The sequence below is a fragment of the Gorilla gorilla genome, chromosome 2, assembly GCF_029281585.2.
Source record: "Gorilla gorilla gorilla isolate KB3781 chromosome 2, NHGRI_mGorGor1-v2.1_pri, whole genome shotgun sequence".
NCBI lineage: Eukaryota > Metazoa > Chordata > Mammalia > Primates > Hominidae > Gorilla > Gorilla gorilla.
In genome coordinates this window covers 63,623,483-63,643,065 of record NC_086017.1, presented here as the reverse complement: position 1 = coordinate 63,643,065, position 19,583 = coordinate 63,623,483, and the positions used below count along the sequence as shown (strand labels likewise).

General features: G+C 48.9%; 1 protein-coding gene across 5 annotated transcripts in view; it reads right to left on the bottom strand.

The window, feature by feature from the left end:
• Positions 1 to 19,583, bottom strand: part of CACNA1D (calcium voltage-gated channel subunit alpha1 D) — a 318,247-nt gene that overhangs the window by 48,708 nt on the left and 249,956 nt on the right. For 4 of the 5 annotated variants that reach the window (XM_055382671.2, XM_055382674.2, XM_055382670.2 and 1 more), the window contains 7 exons: positions 19,175 to 19,282; positions 19,031 to 19,083; positions 17,458 to 17,604; positions 15,439 to 15,640; positions 13,013 to 13,171; positions 11,238 to 11,348; positions 2,837 to 2,920 (listed from right to left, as the gene is read on the bottom strand). In XM_055382671.2, coding sequence (XP_055238646.2) covers positions 2,837 to 2,920; positions 11,238 to 11,348; positions 13,013 to 13,171; positions 15,439 to 15,640; positions 17,458 to 17,604; positions 19,031 to 19,083; positions 19,175 to 19,282 — 864 coding nt within the window. Of the gene's footprint in view, positions 1 to 2,283; positions 2,368 to 2,836; positions 2,921 to 11,237; positions 11,349 to 13,012; positions 13,172 to 15,438; positions 15,641 to 17,457; positions 17,605 to 19,030; positions 19,084 to 19,174; positions 19,283 to 19,583 lie in introns of all 5 variants that reach the window. The other variant, XM_055382669.2, reaches the window with a different exon arrangement.

Here is a 19,583-nt window from a genome sequence, read left to right as displayed (position 1 = left end):
CACAGCTGACCAGGAAAAAGGTCACTGACTGAAAGCACACTATGGGAGTGTCTGCCTATGTGATTTTGAAAGTTTAATTGCATGCCAAGAAGGGGCCCCCTGAAAGCCTGTGTTGCACAGATACCCCAATGTCAAATGCTAACCAGAAACTTCAGCGTAGACCTGCCCCTTTCCTGACTGGTGCAAGGTGAACACAGCAACACTGATACACTGATGAGCAAAGCTGGGCCACAGGGGACAGGGGCAGCGGGAGGAGCAGGGCCAGCCTGCAGCACACGTGAGGCAGCCAGGAAGCCGGGCGCGTGCTGTCCCTGAGTACATGGGTGCTACACCCCTGCCAGCCAGCAGGCAGGTCAGGCGTGAGAAAGCTGGGTGTCCCCAGGTGGACAGACCTTGGCCACATCCACATCCTGGTGCCCGAAAGCTAAGTGTTTACACCCACCACCTGCACAGCACTTGAAGTGCTGAGCAGTCCAGGGAGATCTGCCGAGCTGCTGGTTTATTGTATTTTTGCTTCCATTATAGGCCATCTCTGGCTCACAGAAGGGTATTTTCCAGAATTTTCAAGTAAATATACCTCCGAGTAGATTGTAAGCACTTTGCGTTGTGAGATGATTAAGCTGGCAGATGTCTAGCCATAAACTTCGGAGAGAGCTCAGGGCAGCCCAGTTAGGGACCTGCTGTTCTCCCATTAGCACCAGCTTATTTTACAACCAAGCATCATTTACATATCATGAACGGCAATTTTATAGCTGACACATGGAACATTTCACATAAAGTAGAATTTACATGTCTGGGCTTTAGAAGTTGGAATATGTATATACCTAGGTCTAGCAAAATACCATCTGAGTGCCTGGTCATAGCGTGGCATGACGAGGCTTAAATCACACCCTCATGGGCACAGTCATGTCTGACAGTCTGTTTTACTTATTACAGGGAAAATCTACACTTAGAATAATACAATACTTGTATCTCCCTAAAACTTTGGGGTTTTTAGCAAGCATTTTCCCGAATATTCAGATCATTTTATCACTATAACATATCTGCAGCAAGGGGGCAGATGTTATTCACCCCACTTGGCCCGTGAGGGAGCTGGAATCCAAGTCAGTTTGGAACTAGGGCTGCAACTGCCAGGTCTTAGGACTGCCAGGCTGGTGGCTGTCTTACTATTCACATGCCAGGATCAGCACGGCCCCAGATAGGTGGCATACAGGGATTTCACAGTCCTTGTGTGATGCAGGCTGTCTGGGCACCAGGATGGACCTTATAATCCTCAGTCCTGCAGATGTCACCAGGCAGAGCATCAGGGGCAGGGGGTGGGCTGGACATTGTGGAGCAAAAGCCAATACCACACAACAGTCCCTCCCCGTGCTCCGCCCACTCTCTCGAAAGGCTCTGCACAGGCTTGGCACACACACTGGACGCCCACTAAGGCTTGCTGATGAACTGGGAACAGATCAGGTAGACAGGGCCCTTTCTGCCTGCCTGAGGCCTTCCGGACAGACCCAAGGGGAGCCAGGCAGAAGGAGGGGCTCCCTTTCTCATGCTTCTTAATTTTGCAGCAGGAGAGGTGCTCAGAGTGCTTCTAGGGAGAGTGGTCCACTCCATCTACAATGCCACTACTGCACTTGTTCCCCCTCAAGTGAATCTACTGGATGTAACAAAGGCGGACTGACACCCTCTCCCCGGTTTGCACTCGGCCCTCTTTTCCCTGGCCCCAAGCAGCCTTCCACTGGCTGGCATCACCCTTTGGGTGTGGGACGTTCACCAGTGTCACCAGTCAGACTCAGAGCAGACACGGTACATGTGAGGGCACCAGCAGCAGCCACCACACGCTCAGGGCATAGCTGGCTGTGGGGTCTCCCGCCTGTGCCCTCACAGAACCATTGTGGGGACGAGGGTGCACATCAGTAACTCCATGTACAGCTGGAAAGACTGAGGCACATAGCACTCGGATGACTTCCACGGTCACACGACTGGTGAGTGACAACATTCACACGGACACACAATTAACTCCCAGCCCTTATAACTTTAATTAGATCTTTTGAAATACTATTCTAGTTCCAAAAGGCAATTCTACATAGACTTCCCCACTCTTTTTCAGGGGAAGGAGATAGCGATGGGGTGAGATAGAGGAAACTACAAATTATCCTTAGTCTTTCAAAATAAATTTGTGTCTGGATTTCTAAAGTGTGTGGAGATTTAAGGGCAGGGCCTCTAGTCTCTTCTATGTCAGACTTAATGAAAACAACCATGATATAGGACACAAAGTTTGCTACTTACATTCACTTCAGTTATAGCAATATCAACGACGCTACCAACAACAATTAAGGCATCAAAAGTGTTCCATGCATCAGTGAAATAGTGCTGTTAGGGCAAGCATTCAGAAGCCACAGAGGAGAGGAAGCACCACAGGAAAAAAGAAGAAAAGGACAGTGTTATAAAAGGGGAACATTCTAGCATCACGCCACACGGCTACTTGAAATATCCCCCTAAAATAAACATGTTATAGATACGCCACTGTGGGTATCACTTCTGACACAGCAAATGAAAACAATTAGAGACATCCTATCTTACCTTGCCTACTAGTGACCAGGGTAAATGCTGCAAAAATGCCTGTCCTCCAAAAGGTGATTTGTGTCTACAAAAGGCCCTGGGATAAGGCTCTACCCTGAAACACGTCTTGCCTACAGCTCTCATTAGGAAATCCTAGTTTCGGATCAAGTGACTGGGATCTGTGACTTGTCCAGGTGATGCCACTGCAGGGCAGGGAGCGGAGTATGCACAGACAGAGGAGAGAGGACACAGGTGGCGGCCACGCCAGGTGCATACTCACGTCTGCTTCGCTGAGAGCCACGTCTATAATGCTGCCGATTACGATGAGGGAGTCAAACGTGTTCCAGGCGTCACTAAAATACCCCTGGACAGAGCAGGCGAGGGCAGATGTTTATGAGCATGTATGAATGACCCGCCACACGGACCGTATAGGGGCGAATCCGAGTCCCTGCCGCACCCATGGCACCCAGGTAGGGTGGGAAAGCCAAAGGGGAAGTAACAATACTGTCCACTGGTGGAAAGGGGCACAGCAGGGTGGTTATGCACCTTTATGTGTGAGAGAAGGTGCACGCCCACGCACACACGCACGCGTGCATACACACACACACACACACTCTCACGGTCCTGAGTGGCACCAAACCAAGCAGGATATCTACAGGGCAGAGGAAGGCATTTTGGCAACCTTGTCCTGGTACCCAGAGGGATGATCCCAAACCCTCACAAGCTGATGGACTCCTTCCTTAGAATCTCCATTCACCCCACTTAAAGAGCACTGTCACCAGGCATTGCACACATTTCCATTTCTGTGCTCCTTCAAATGGGCCAGCAATGCTCTCCAGTCCTCGCAAGTCCAGCCTGTATTACAAAGGCCATGCCTTGTGGCAGGATGACTGAGACAAGTCCCTGTCTTCAAAGAACTCTCAGTGTAGACGACACAGACGGGTAGATAATGGCTTACGGGGACACAGGCACCGTGAGGCACAGCGCCGTGGCAGAGACACTGGCTCCTTGTCATGGGGGTGGTGCTTAGTGTGGGGAAGTCAAGGCAGGCTCTATAGTAGAAAATAGTATGGAATGAAGAGGATGTTCCAGGGCTCTCTCTGTCCTTCAAAGAAGCCAATAGGCTCCTTCTTCCATCTCAGCTTTTGCTTTCTTTTCCTCCCACTTTTCACCCTCTAGGCTGAGAGGAGTCCTTCCCATCCTTCAAAAATAGCACCAGGTTCCTCCCCACCTCCTGATGTCTCTGCAATCCTAATTGCCTAACCCCAACTCCATCTGTTCAACTTCACCCTTCTTCAAGGTCAGATAAATGCTCCTTGATGGAACCTTCCCAGTCCCGGCTGTCTGCACTCCCTCAGGCTGACGCTGAATCTCTTACGTACTGATGGCTGAATGTGGGGTCTTTGTCTGCAGCTCTACCAATCAAAAGCCCTGAAGGATGATGACTGTGCTGCATATTCAGTCCCCCAACTTCCCTAACCCCATTATCTAGCCAGAGCCTTGAACCCAGTTAGTGCTTGACATGTGCGATGTCCCCCTTGTCCACCAACTTGCACCCTGCCTGTCATCCAGCTTTGTCTGGTTGTTTGTTCAGGTCCTCCTATCTTGCAACAATTTTGAGGGTACAACATCCCCACAATTGTAACTTAAAATCTATATGTATGTGCCGGACATTTTACATCTTCTTCCGGCATCAGCACAGCAGGTGCTAAATGAGTGCCTGTGGTCTCTCGACACCCCTGGGAAGCTCCTGGTTGGAGAGGGTGGTGGGGAGATACTGCACAGACAGCCAAAGGGGCAATGGACTGACTGTCAAGATCAACAGCTCTGTCTATAAACCAACTGTGTTTTTCCAAAGAGTCTGGACACTTTTTGGAAATGAAAATTCAGGTACATATTATATAAAATGGGGCCCAGCCTGTTTACAACGGGGTACATTTAGTGCTGCATTAAGAAAACCAGAACAAAAAGTACTTTGAGGTGTCAGGTCCCAGAACCTTGTGATCAAACACAGACCCAGAAGAAGCCACTGCAGAACCACAGCCTTTTGCGACAGTATAGAAGATGTGAACATACTGACTGTCCTAACAGCTGGAGTAGGGATGTTTATTCTAGTCACCATCCATCAGTCCAGGTGCATTTACGGGGGAGCTACGACACTGACTTAGGGTTTGCTTCTTAAATTTCATCTTAATAATGTAAGATTCCCCCACCCAACCGCCGTGCTTTCTAACCAACTCTCCACCTCTCTCCCCGCCCTATGATCACGGTGCCTCTCTCCCATTTTACCCTCACTGACTGCTACCCTCCCTGGCCCATCTATCAGCAGACAAAAGGAATTTGTGAGCCCCAAATCTGATGATCTATGTATAAAAGTCTAATGGGAAGGTCTATTTTAAAAACAGCACAGCTTATGCTTTCTAGCTTTCCTTTGCATGAATTCATGCTTCTTGGCTGGCAAAACTGAGCAGAGATGGGCTGCCTTTGAGGTCTAGACTAGCAGTCAGAGGTGAGATCAAGAGCTAGCCTCAGGTTGTAAGGGAACACAGCAGAGTTTCCTTCGTCCAGGAAGTCTAACAAGAAAGCCAGCTGAATCAATGTGCTTAGTGTTAGAGCTGACAGCTCCTGTTGCGAATGGATAACAAACAGTTCTCTGACTGGTGGCAGTGCCACAGACCACACTTGGAGGGGCAGAGCCTGCCCTTTTCTTCATGGAGTTAAGAGTAACTCAAAAGCTAAAGAAAGCACAGTGATCCTTCCCCTCCCCTCCAGGGAGGAATTTACACCTTGATCAAACACTTGGTCACAAGTAGCAACTAGACCTCCAGAGTACTGACAGGGCGGAGGAGACCCAGCGTTCGCCCTTCGCACCTGCTGTGGTGCGTGCCCCAGCCCCGCCTGCATTTGTACCGTGTGCGCCGCTTCTCTCCATTATTTATGTCATTTCCCAGAGGCCAAACCCACCACGTGGGTGCCGGAGGCCAGCCTCTGACTTTGAGATTTTATTCCTGAACAGCTCCTCTCTCCCTCTCTCCAGAATTATCAGTGTTCTCCCCTTCAGGCCATTTCCATCAGCCTATAAGATATTCTCAATGCTGGTGCACTGTGATGGATAAAATCCATTTAAATCAACATAATAGGGGCTTAACATTTCCTTGGGGTCTTGGAATTTTTTGGCAATTTCATTGACTCTCTCTCCAGAAACCCCTCACACTCATAAAACTGTGCCCAAATTGGAATGATTGATGGACTGAAGGTTGACACCCTTAATCTAGGAAGCAGAAGGCAGGTGGCTGAAATCACAGGCTCTGACCAGGTGGCTCTGACAGGAGTCCAGGGGAGGGAGAAAATGTCAGCCCTCCCATTCTTCCCACATACTGTTTCCCTATTTAGTAGCCTCTTGTTTAATAAAATCACTGTCAAGTGGCATGACTCAGTTCCCCCACCCTTCTCCCACCAAAGGCACCATATTGCCTTTGTAACCAGAAGATAAGATATAAGAAATGACACGGCTCCTAACAGAGGGCCCCTCTCCCTGCTCTCTCCTCTTGGCCTATGATGATGTGTTCTCCTACAACTGAATTCTGAGGCCAGAACCTCTCAAGTGGAACCAGCAGTCAAATCTATATTACTTTTGTATCCAGCTCTACCTGTCTGAAAAGACCAAACAAGTCAGCCACATGCAACATGTATTGCGCAGAAACATTTCTGACTCTGGAAATTTAAAATCATAAACCCGACTAATGTGGGCCTCAGGGTCAGGAAGCACCACTATGTCTAAGAACCCTATTGTCACCATCCATCAATGTTTGTCTCCTGCTGGACAGTGGGCTCCCGGAAGGCACATCTCTTCTTATTCCTGGCCCTCTTGCCAGGATATGGCACAGGTGTTGCACATGGTAAGGGGGCAATGTTTGTGGAACGGTTGCAAATGGGAAACAAGAAAAGTGACCCAAGTTCAGATTCCTTTTGCTGCCTGGATTCACTCCCATATGCAGATCGGTAGAAGCCTATATAAATAATGTGCCTTTTGTCATTGACAGTGGCAGCCAGATCTCTTACCCATGCTGGCAGGGATTATTTGGGTAGCATTTGACCCAAGTGATAACCCAAAGTGCCAACTTTTGGTAAAAACTATGCCTGACAGCTTTCTAAATAGCAAAAGCCTTTCCAAAGGTAAGCGGGGGATTAAGGGAAGATGTGCTCCACTCTGCTCTACCCAGATACCCTGCGACAGAAAAGCAGGTATCATCTCATGCCCAGAGGCTGCACTTCCAGGATCATCCCTTTATTCCTTTCTTCATTCCACCAATCTTACTGAGCTACCACCAGGAAGCTACCACCAGGCATCATGTAGAGGTACCACAGAGCCAGAAGCAGAAGACTCAGCCTGAGACCTCAAGCAGCTGCTCACCAACAAACAGAGAGGCAGACATGGAGTAGTGTTAGTAACGATGGTGCATAGTAGGCCCCCAACGGATGCACGAGCAGAGGACAGGGCTGGCTGTGGCTGGGGTGAGGATGCTGCCTCAGAGAAGATAACATTTCCCACAGGCCTTCAAGGATAACAAAGAGGAAGCAGGGTATCTAGACAGAGGCGCATGGGCAGGGAAAGGTCTAGCATGCCAACACTCGGGGATGGGGTGGGGACAAATAAATAGCAGGGAGGGAATGGCAGGAAATGAGGGAGAAATATACAGGGGCCAGTGCTTCACGGAGGACTTTGAATATTCGACTAAGAAAATTGTATATGCTTTCTCAAGCAATAGGTGGCCAGTGCCAAAATATCGCTGCAAGAGTGGTCTGGTCAGCTTTGGGCTTACAAAGGGAGTAGGTAGAAGGGCTGAGGCCAGAGGCAGGGAGATCATTTTGAAGGCAGGGAGGCATAGTAGCTCAGGAGAGAGAAGGGCAGTGCAGGTCTGCATGCCACAGAGGTGGCCACTGATGCTCTGGCATGTATGCATCTTACCAGGCAAGAAGGGGACCAGGAGAGGGCTCTGGGAAACCTCAATGTCAAAAGGACAGGATGGAGCCCAACGAGAAGCCCAATGTAAAGTTCTAAGGACAGTAATATTTGGTTTCAAGTATTATTTGCCATTAAAAGTAAATCTAGAATAGATGGGGTCATGAAGAACGGAAAAAAAACAGTGTCAAATTTTCTCTCCGGCAGGTGGAAAAGGTACTCTAGGAAGATCATGAAAAAGCTCTACTCCTGCAAGGGACCCTGGAGCAGCGAACAGAGCCCTCGAAGGCAGATGAGGACTCAGTGCCCATTCTGCATCAGCTCTGCACAGCAGCATGAGGACAGCACCAAAACACTTTCTTCTTTCCCCAAACCTAATTTCTCCTTACTTTTTCCAGCCCAAGTAGCTAGGAGTATAAATGAGTATATTTTCAGGGTAGAATCAAGATCAAAACACTTTAAAGGGCTAAGATGGGAACAAAGTATGGCTCACTGGAGAAGGCCAGTAACCGCAGCAAACAATATGGCCTAGAATGCAGCCTGGACGAAACGCCAGATGGGTAACATCCCACAAAGAGAGAATCCCAGACAGACCAGGCTCTTCTTACTCCACAGAAGTGCTCTCTTTACCTGCTGCAGCTAGCACTTTGAAAAAGGCCCTTCTTAGTCAATCTTCCTCCTTGGAGCAAGAGAACTTGTTGGAGAATTCTAGCAGCTGGAGGGAAAGGCTTGGAGAATGGGGCTTGTGTCACCTAAACTAGGGCCTGCTTTTGAAAACCCTACAGAGGCCTAGTTGACCCCAAATTGAAAGCAGGACCTAGGCTGCACCAGGTCAACGCCCAGCTGGTGAACTTTCCCTTCGGGAACCCACAATCGGCTAAATCACCTGCTTGCTTTTCCCGGATGCTTTTGCGCTTCGGCTCCTAACCACCTTCTACTCTTGTCTGACCAGTGCTCCAAAATGCCTCTTCCCCTGAGGTGAGATGGCCTCTTCCATCATGGAGGCTCCCAGCTCCGAGTTTTCTCCCTCTGTCTACCTCCCACCTCCCTCTGGGCTAGCAGAGGCTGGGTCATCTCATCTCCCATGACCTTGGGCCATTTCCCTCTAAATATGCTCTCTTAGGAGGCCCAGCTTCACCATCAAGCTCCCTTATATAAAATGAGTCCTTAAGGTCAGATTTCTCAACTTTCTTTAACCCTTCCCTCTCGAAATGCCTTCTCACCTACCAGTAAGAATTTTGCCTTACCTCACTTTCTATACTTATTTTATGAAGCAACTGAAACTCTGCCAGCCTCTGTTCCCTAACAGGGATACTGACGAGTCCTCCTAGAAGGTGTACCTGACTCATTGGAGAACTCTGCCATGAGGGACCCTGTTACAAAGCTCCTCCCATGAGACAAAGGCTCTCCTGAGATGAGGCTGAGGTCCCATGTGGCCATCTCCTCAGAATATTCCTCCTTCTGCAGCCTTGACAACCTTGTTCTTCAGCCCGACTACCCCACTGACCAGGAGGGAGGAGGCCTCCCTGGCTTCTTTGTGAAAGACCACTTGCTTGGGCTGGGCTTGTGAACACCAAAGAGAAGAGGAAGAAAAAAAGGGCAGGAAAAATTTTAAGGAGGGCACTGCTTCTTGGTGAACTGATACTCTCCCACTCATCCAGGCACACGATATAAACTCAACCTCCCCTGGCCGGGGGGAACGCAGCGACAGTGCTCTTCAAGTGTGGAGATGCTGCTGCTACTGTCTTAAAAGTTCTCCCAATTGTAACGTGAGGTTGTCTAATGCTATGAAGATATCTTGCTGAGTGAAACTACAAGCAGTACAATTTCCAGCAGAAATCAACCACTTAAAAACTCCGATCTATCAGTACTGATTATAGCTTAGCTACTCACTTCCCTTTGGTATCGCCTATCTGTTCACGCGCTACTGAACTCTCCTCCCAGGTTTGGAGATCTTCTGGGCAACTGTCAGCCTACTGGGCAGTGCACTACTGGGCTGTCAATGCACTGGCCTGCTGAAGGGAGCAAGCACACACATGAACACACACGCATGTGCACACACACACTGACACACACACATACACACCATGGGTGAGTGTGCTTTCTCTTCAGCCTGGAGCAAGCTTTCAAAAACTTCAGAGCTTAATCACCTGGCAAGGGAAGACATGGCCCAGGTATCTGGGAAATGTTCCACAGAGAGGTTCCATGTTGCATTTCTCAAGTACCTTCGATGTTCTTACTTTGCAACCTTTTCCATCAGTCCAGACAAATATTGTTCAAAGAAGTAAAGGTGAGAGGGAAGCAAACCAAAATCTCAAAGGAAATTAAGATGAATTTGGAAAAGGAGGAAATGTTTATGTATGTAGATATGGACAAGTCACAGTAGATAATAACATCTGGCCATGCATTAGGTGCCAAATTTGACCCCACTGCAATCACCCCAATTAATCACTTACAAATGTCCTTTCTTTTTGGTCCACAAAGATCTGATAAAGATTGCATAGAGATTAATTCAAATTAAAGAAAGGAACAGTTTGGAATTAGAATTTCATGTAACTATGGAGTATGTGAAACCATCCATTTCATAATCCATGTCTAACTTAATTAAATCAGTGTCGTCAGATACCTTACACAGAGATAACTAACTGGGTCACTGTACTCTGTCATCTCTAACTCTGAGAGTTTTTGGCTGTACTGGGAAAGAAACTGAGGGCCAAATATCCCACATTTCAGCTTGTTGTGGCTCCTTCGTCTAGGCTTTTAGAATGAGGGAACATCCTTGCTTGATGATGATGAGGGTGATGGTGCGGGTAGGAGCAGCAGTGGCCGACAGTCCGCAGCGTGGCGCTACATGCCAGGCACTCTGTTAAGCAGTGCGTATATGGGAACTCTTTACTCCTCATGACAACCCCATGAAATAGCACTATTAGCATCCTCATTTTATGGGTGAGGAAGTCGAGGCACAGGGAAGAAAGGAACTTGTTTCAGCTGTAAGTGCCAGAGTAGAGATTTGAATCCAGTCCAGTTCCACAACTATGCAATTTGACACTGAACTACACTGCCCCTTATCTGGCAGCCACTGACAAGTGGGGAACTGAATTCACTCCCTCCCAAAGGGGTACAACACGCTGAGTCGTCGAGCACAGTTGAACACATTTCATGTCTCATTTTGTGTTAAAGTCAAGTGAAATTTTTCTAAATTAAGCAAACAAAAGATGGTATGGCTGTGAGAGGTCTGCAGCTGGTATCAGCACTTCCCTTAAAGGGTAAAAACGATGCTGCAGACCAAGAACAGACAAAACAAAGTCTTTAGACTAGATATCTGAAAGTATAATCAGGGTCAAATTCCTTCTGATGGGTTATGTTCAAACATTTTCTCTAGTGCTCAAGTAATGAGGCAGGTTTCCCTGACACAGCATGATATGTACTACTCTAGAAACAGAAAACTGGCTTTCAAAATAATCTCCAGTTTACAAATTCCCAATTCTAATCTCCCTGCTTCTGTTTCTCAGAATTGTTTTCATGAGGTTTTGTTCTTGCAGATTCATTTTCCCATATGTACACACATGCTCTAATCAGATTTTAATGTTCTCAGGTGGTAACCCAGTTAGCGGCCAGAACACTTTAGCATAATTCGGTAACACAAGACTAACAGGAAGCGGGTACTTCTCTAGGGTGACTCAGCAACAACCTTTGAAAAGTGGGTTCTGCAACTCACCTTAGGCTTAAATGCGATGACTTTCAAAACCATCTCGACGGTGAACACCCCGGTGAAGACCATGTTCAGAATGTCCATGGCATCATTGAACATCTTGGACTGCTCATAGTGCTATGGATGAAGACAGAGGGACCGTTCTCAGAGCCTCAGCCACGATCTCACGTGCTTGCACATGGAGGCTCCCAGCCCTCTGTGCCCCTGTGGGCATCCTCCACAGCCCAGCACCCTCGCTCGGCAATTCCACCGGCATTGCAAGGTCACGTGGTGAACTCCCACAAAGTGCAGGAGGGTCTGTGACAAGATGAGGATGATTGAATGATGAAGGGGGAAAACATATCCATTTCCTCTGCTCAGGATAAAGGGAATTCACCCTTTCTTCTGGCAGGGCTTTATGTTGAGGGCCTTGACCAGAGCACAATGCAGATACCACCAAAATGTCTATGAATGAAGGTAGAATTTGGTTAGGGATAAATTTTATGCCATGTAAGTTTATGTTGAATAAAAGGCAGTGTTTCCTTGATTTTACACTTTCTTCTACGTCAGCACACAGTCCTTTTCATTCAAAAAGAACTCTTAGGTTAAGAAAAATGCCAGAAAATTTATCCCTATCTTTAGACCTACTGTCCAGACAGCACTGAGAGCTGGTTTGATGTGCTGGAGTTCTTAAAGTCAGTGCAAAAGCTGGCTCTAGACCTTGGTCTTTGCTTCCTGTCCTCATGGAGTATCTACTAGGCAATGTAACTTTTGAAAACATTCACTGTTAATACCACACTATAATCTGACTTGGCCAATTAAACTGAATTGCATTTCTTGCCCCCATTGGAATAAGAAGTAGCTGTAACTCAGGTCAAACTCAACACTTCATCAACTGGAAAATTCCCTACTGCCATGCTGAGAGCCACCTGAGGACAGAAGTGTGACTTATGTTTTGTTTTCCAACATTGGGTGTTACTCTGTGACAGGCCCAGATCAAAGTGTCCAAAGGGGCTGGGCGCGGTGGCTCACGCCTGTAATACCAGCACTTTGGGAGGCTGAGGCGACGGATCACCTGAGGTCACGAGTTCGGGACCAGCCTGGCCAACATGGTGAAACCCTGTCTCTACTAAAAATACAAAATTAGCTGGGCATGGTGGCATATGCCTGTAATCACAGCTACTCAGAATGCTGAGGCATGAGAATCACTTGAACCCAGGAGGCGGAGGTTGCAGTGAGCCAAGATCGCGCTACTGCACTCCAGCCTGGGCTACAGAGTGAGACTGCCTCAAAAACAAAAGGCAAAAAGTAAAAAACAAAGTGTCTGAGGGGAAGTATCTACAGCATAAACCTTATCTCTAACGAAGTTGTGACAGATTTCCCCATTTTACTGATAAAGAAGTCAAGCCTCGGGGAATTTAAACAACTTTCCCCAAGTCACAAAAAATTCAGAGTAAAATCAGGATTGAAACAGCTGTGTATCTCCAGAGCTGTAGTTCTCAACCACTAGCTGGCCACAGGAGGCCCATGGTAAATGTTTACAGAATTGAGCACCAATGCCAGGCTCCATGGAAATGTTACCTACCATCATGCTCTACGGATAATTTCTTCAACAAAAGAACTATCTTAAACTCCTACCGTGACAACTGTCAGCCAGAACGGAACTCTGGCCAAACTACAGCCCAGACTCATCAGAAAAATCAAACCCCTCCTGTGAGGGGCAGCATTCCACCCTCAGCATTTGGGGCACGGGGCTGTGTGGAATGCCCGGACCTGATCCCCACGGCTGTCTCCATTTTTACCTGCATGGCCAAGCAGAGTGTGTTGAGCATGATGAGGACAAACATCATGTATTCGAAAGGCGAAGAGTTCACCACGTACCAGAACTTGTACTGGTAGGGGTTTTTGGGGATGTATCTCCGCAAGGGACGTGCTTTCAAGGCGTATTCGACACACTGACGCTGCAACAGCAGAAAAGGGCAGAAACGGGGTTCTGAGCACTTGCAGGGAAGGAGGACCCCGTGGCCATCTGCTCTGAAAGAGCTCACCCTACAGCTCCCGGGAAGGGGCCGTGGACGACGGTGAAAATGATTACGAGTGACCCCCTTGCTGCTGCTGGCACCACTCTTGAGTCACTGAGGGCCCTGCCTCCATTACCTTCGCTGACCCTCCCAGCAAGCTCCGGGTAAGCTGGGTACCTACCCATGTGGCTTCCATTTTGCTTACTAAAAACTGAGGCTCAGAGCTTTTAGCTGTCTTTCCTGAGGCCCTGCAGTGTATACACAAGCAGGAGTGAGGACTGGGTCCAGGCCTTATCACTGCCTTTCCTCTTTATCACACATACGGGGGATCTATAGGTGGATCACACCTATAGTTCCTCTGCCTGTGCTGTCCTCCAGGAAAGGAGGCCAAATAACCACAGAAACTCACAAGAACGAGAGGGGCTGGCTCATTCCCCAAGACTAGTAGCCTCCTGGATGCTCCCAGATGGAACCACATGAGATGCCCTTCAGGAGCCAGAGTGTGTTAACAATACACATCTTATGGGGAGCTATCCATATGTCCATTGGGGAGCTTCTGGGCTGGGGAGCTTGTCGTGTTCATTTCAGAATCCCTAGGATGTGGTCAGTAGTGACAGCTGGATTGAACACAGGTTGGGGCCCAGCTGGAGCACTGTAGTGACAGCTGGATTGACTGGACGCAGGTTAGGGCCCAGCTGGAGCACTGTAGTGACAACTGGATTGAACACAGGTTGGGACCCAGCTGGAGCACTTTCTCACTTACTCTGGGTAGTGGGGCTGGTCCACCCTCTGCAGCAGGCCCAGAGGGAACCTCTAGCCCCGAGAGCCCTCAGCTCAGCATTGAGAGCCTAGACCTACCCCCGCTCTCCTGCTTTGACTCTGGATGCAGGCTTCGGACAGGTTCCCAGTGTCTGGGACCCGGCGCTGCTCTGACCTCACATGCTGACTCCAGGGACCCCCAATTTGAGCCTGTGCTGGACCTCAGAGGCTGACACACTTTCAGCGCTGGCTCTGCGTGGCTGGCCTGGCCTTGCTCTGACACTCCTCTTCCTTGGGTGAGCAAATTGCTGGGCCAGACCTCTCCCTGACAATCACTGGTGGAGTCTACAGGGACACCCTGACAACTCAAAGGAAAATCTTCCTGCAAACACAAACTGGCATGTCCTCACATTTCCCAGGCTATGGTTGGCTTGCCGTGCCAGGGCCACTTCCTCTGAGGAAGCCTAGGCTACCAGATCATTCTTGCTTGCGATGTCGTCATCAAAACAGAGATGCTACTGATAGAGGACCCGGGGAAACTCCCAGAACAGAATCTCAATCTTGTAGACTCTTTCAGGGCTGCAAGGAATCTCTAAAGAGCAGCTCCTTAATGCCCTCGATTTAGAGATGAGGGATCAAGCCCCAGCAGGGATCAGAGGGCACCTAGGGTCACAGTGCAGGTGCAGGAAGATAGCCCAGAGCACAGGGCTCCCTCTCCTCACCACGTCACCCGAGCAAAAGGCTCCTACTTCTACCAGACTGGCTAAAACACGGTGCCAGATCAAGAATGATGCCAGTACAATCTTAGTCCCAAATTCAAAGTTACTGACTTCCCTGGGGTGATGTAGGGTATTCCCCCCTCGGTCAGCAGTTCTCAACAAGGGGCAGCTTTGCCCCCCAAAGGACATTTGGCAATGTCTGGAGACATTTTGGTTACTGCTACCAGGGGAAGACGAACCATTGGCATCTAACAGCTGGAAGCCAGGGATGCTGCTAAACAGCCTAAAAAGCCCAGGAAACACAACCAAGAATCATCCCAGACTGAAATGCTAATAGCACCAAGGGTAAGAAACTGCCCTAAGCGGCTTTAAAGACCATCTCCCAGTAGGGACTGTGAATGTCTGTGTGAGTGGCCACAGCACCCCAACTAAGATTCTGAGCCATCACTAGTGGGTCATGACCATGGCAGGTGGCGTAAGCACTCTCTGATTTCATACCACCAGGTCTGGGGATGGATTTCATAATTACAAAGTCTCATATGTATCCGGAAACCTAACGCTCAGCAGTGATGACTCAAATGGGCTGAGGGTGTGCTTAGAACAGGGCCCTAGCCCCAGGGACAGACAGTATGTGGGTGCCCTTCTCTGGGTATGGGGGAAATCAGTCAATAAAGAAGGCACTCCGCTCCTGATCAAGGGACAGAAGCCAAAACAGTGTGTGACTTTAACCTGATTTTTGTCCAGCTCACAGTTCTTATACTCTTTTTCTCCTTGTTCCTGAAATGTAACGATGACAAAGCCCACAAAGATGTTCATCATGAAGAAAGCTACAATGATGATGTAGATGATGAAGAAGATGGAGATCTCCACGCGGTGGTTGTAGATTGGGCCGATGTTCTCTCCATTCGAGTCGATGGCTTTATACAGCAACCTAGAGAGAGAAAAACCAAGTGAGGACCTGCCAAGCCCCCCAGCCCACGCGGCCCAGCCAGCTGCCTTCCCAGGTCCTCCCTCTCCAGAACTCCTCTCATGAGCACTCACTGGGAACCCACCCCAAGGCCGCTGGACACAACCAGGTCTCTCCCATCAGCCTCAGGCCCAAACGGCCAGCACTAAGAGGAGGGGGCACCCAGGATATCATCATTGAGGGACTGTTCTGAGGAACTGAAAATCAAAAGATTTCACAAATATCCTAAAACACTCCTTTCTATTCAGAGAGGAAGAATATCACGTGTAAGACACTGGAGGAAGTGAAAACTATGCACACTGGCAAGACAGTAAGTGACCAACCAGAGTAGTTCCAAAGAACTAAGGGTGCTTCCCCAAACAGAGATATGCACTAAAATTAAAGCTATGCCTAGCGGAACTCTTAACAGGAAGAGGGGGATTACTGTAACACCCTTGGGGTCCATTGATCCCCATTCTGATGCAGATTCAACACTTCTGGGGCACCCAGCCCATGCATAGGCTGCCCGAGACACTTTCACAGCCTCTCCCTTAATCCTCACATCCATCTGGGAAGGCAGACATTACTATCATCCCCATCATAGGAATATTCAGGGAGGTATCAAAGTGCCACAGTCACACTCCTTGGGGGCAGAGCCAGGAGTTGAGCCAGTTCCTCCAAGCCCCGAGTCCCAGGTTTGCTCCTTTCTCCTCAGCTGCCACCATGATTTGCTCAAGTACAGTGTTCAAAGCCTGACACTATAGCCAGTGCCTGCACACAGTGAAGGGCCTTACTCCATGCCTCTGTTCTCCCAGGATTAAATCCCTAATGAACAAGCCCCACCCGACTGTCTCTTTATCCCACAGGAGCTCCTGAAAATATCTGACTCTTACACACACCCCAAGAACTCTGCTGGCCTGTGAGGCCCAGCCTGCCCACCTCCTGCAGCTCATCTATGCATGGGGACCGGGTATCCAGGACTCTAGGTGTGTTTGCACACTGATGGCAGGAGCTGGGGGTGGGAGCTCCAGAAGCAAAGAGCAACACGAAAGCACAGAGGATTCTCCCTTTCAAATTCTAACTTCTCCTTACCTGCTCTTCTTACTTTACCCATCAACATCTTAGCCATTCTTCAGGACCCTGTTCTGCACATCTAGGACACACCAGACCACCTGCCTGGTTTGACCACTTGACACTGATTGGATTTGGGCTTGAGGAGAGGAAGCATGTTTAGACACTGTTTCCTCCACAGTGCCTAACACGCCATGTTGCATGGAGCTGGCATCTAAGCACGCAGTCAGCCAGAGCCCAGTTAGACATTTCTAACGGGTGGGGAGACACAAGCCTCTGCACAGCATGGTCTGTAAATGAGCAAGCAGGTGCTCAGTAAAAGAGATGGCACAACAGCAACTGTCCGCAACTGGGAATATATTAGTATGAAGTACAATGAATGAATGAATGAATGAATGGTTTGGAACACCATTCAGACCCTCTTTGGGAGCAGCGGATGGCAGCTTTCCTGACATCCAATGGGAGTTCACAGGACTGAGGCATCTCAGGCCTCCCTGCTTCCACCCAGAGACGCTGCCAGGCACCTCTACCAACCCTGCTTCACAAATCATCCACCTACACAGAAAGAGGCCCTGTGGGTCAAGAAGTGACTGAGAAGTGGCCCAAGGTTAAAAAGCCACAGGGCAATCCTGCGACACTGGAGAACAGAAATGGGACTGACTCCAGGAGCGAGGGCTCAGCCCTGGGCATGCAGGTGCCTCTCCAGAAGACTGTGTGCTCCCTGTACTCACGCAGGCCAGCCCTCAAACGTGGAGACCGTGAAGAGTGCCATCATAGCAGAGAGGACGTTGTCGAAGTTGAAATCACTGTTTTGCCAGATCCGCTCACGGACCACAGGACTGTCAACATCCCCATCCTTGTAGAGGATGAAAAGTCCCCTGGAGAGGAAAACAGGTGTGGGTCGTCTGGCTTCACACATGACAGGTGGAAGCAGCGTAAAGTTGGACACGCTGCCCCGATCCCACCTCCAGGCAGGTCACACTCAGTCCGCCTGCCAGTCACACAGCTGAGCATAACACCGGCGCCGTTTCTCCTCTCCTCGCCCTCAATTTAATCTACTTCGCGGCTCAAATAACCATTGAATAACTACCAGTGCAACGTGTATTCTCCAGAGCAGCCACCCAGGCACCGGGCATATGTCGTTGGCTGATAAAAACCACAGCACGGTGAGTGCATCTCTTACACAATGGGCTTGAGGCGCGCTCTGAAGGATCAAAGCTCGGCCATAGAGAACTCTGCAGGCTCTAGGAAACAAACCCACGTATATTCTTCCTGCATTTTAGTTTTAATCAAATCCCTTTCTCTTCTTACTAATGACATTCCCAATTTTCTTTCCAAAAGAATTGCATTATTTCTGGCAAATTATTTCTCCCAGAACTTCATTTCTGGAAGGAACCCAAGAGATAAAGCACAATATCTTTATTTTACAAATGAAGACACAGAGGCTTCGAGAGGGAAGAAACAGCGTCCTCATGCCAATGCCAGGCTGCTCACCTCCAGGGACGCCATGAACGGTGTGTGAACGGTGCCTCTGGAGGTGCAGAGACACAGCCAAATTGCAATTGGTGCTCTCTGACTGCACCTTCTGCTTAAAATAAACCCCAAACCAATGTACGGGCACAGCCAGCCAGAGTCCAGTCAGTTATGTCTCTCGCGGGTGGGGAGACACAGGCCTCTGCACAGTCTGAAACTTTAGGCAATGGCTTCCATGACTGCCTTCATGGTCACTGGACATCCTGGAATGGGAGGCATGAATATCTCCCACCTTGTCTCTCCTCTGCCAGTTCTTGTCTATGGAAATATGGCCAAGATGTAGGTAATAGGAGCCAGGAGAGAGGAAGTCTAGAAAGTGTATAAGAAGAGGGAGCCAGTTTCCAAACACCAGGGAGTTGAGTTTCAAATTCTGATTTGGGGAAATCATCCACATGGCTGTCATGGAAGCTATTTGGGGCATTTCATAATTGTTATTTCAGGGTTCCCCCAACTCCCGCCATTTATAGATTCTCCACCACAAAAGCCATCTAGCCATTCTTTTGGGATGACGAAAAGTTTGGAACTAGATAGAGATGTTGGTTGCAAAACAATGCCATGGATACTATATGCTAAGGAACTGTATACTGAAAATGGTTGATGTTACGTGAATTTCACCTCAATGAAAAACAAACACCATCTATCCACCCACAAGCTGAGCACACAGGCCTGTTTTATTTCATGACCAAAACTTCTGACGTGCCAACATGTGTGAATCCTTGAAGTCTGCTATTTGCTCTTCTAAGTCCCCTACTCCACTCTCAGGACGCTCACCTGCATTCTTCAGGGTTACTTTTGGCTTCATCCGTACAGCGATAGAACTTCCCCTGGGTACAAAATAGACAGGCAGTCAAGTAAATGCAGGCTTCTCCTTAAAGAAATCCACCTGAGTTTTATGCTTGAAGGCAGTTCCTCTACCTTGAACAACTGGACCCCGATACAGGCAAACATGAACTGGAGGAGGGTGGTGACGATCATGATGTTGCCGATGGTCCGGATGGCCACGAAGACGCACTGGACCACGTGCTGCGGAGAGGGCAGGGGGGCGTGACTCTTCTTTGTGATTTTGGCCTTGAGGTGAGCTAACATCAGCCGAGAGTTTCTGTGTTGGCTGGGCACAGTGGCTCACACCTCTAATCCCAGCACTTTGGGAGGCAGAAGTGGGCAGATCACTTGAGGTCAGGAGTTTGAGACCAGCCTGGCCAACATGGTGAAACCCCATCTGTACTAAAAATACAAAAATTAGCTGGGCGTGGTGGTGTGCACCTGTAATCCCAGCTACTGAGGAGGCTGAGGCAGGGGAATTGCTTGACCCCAGAAGACAGAG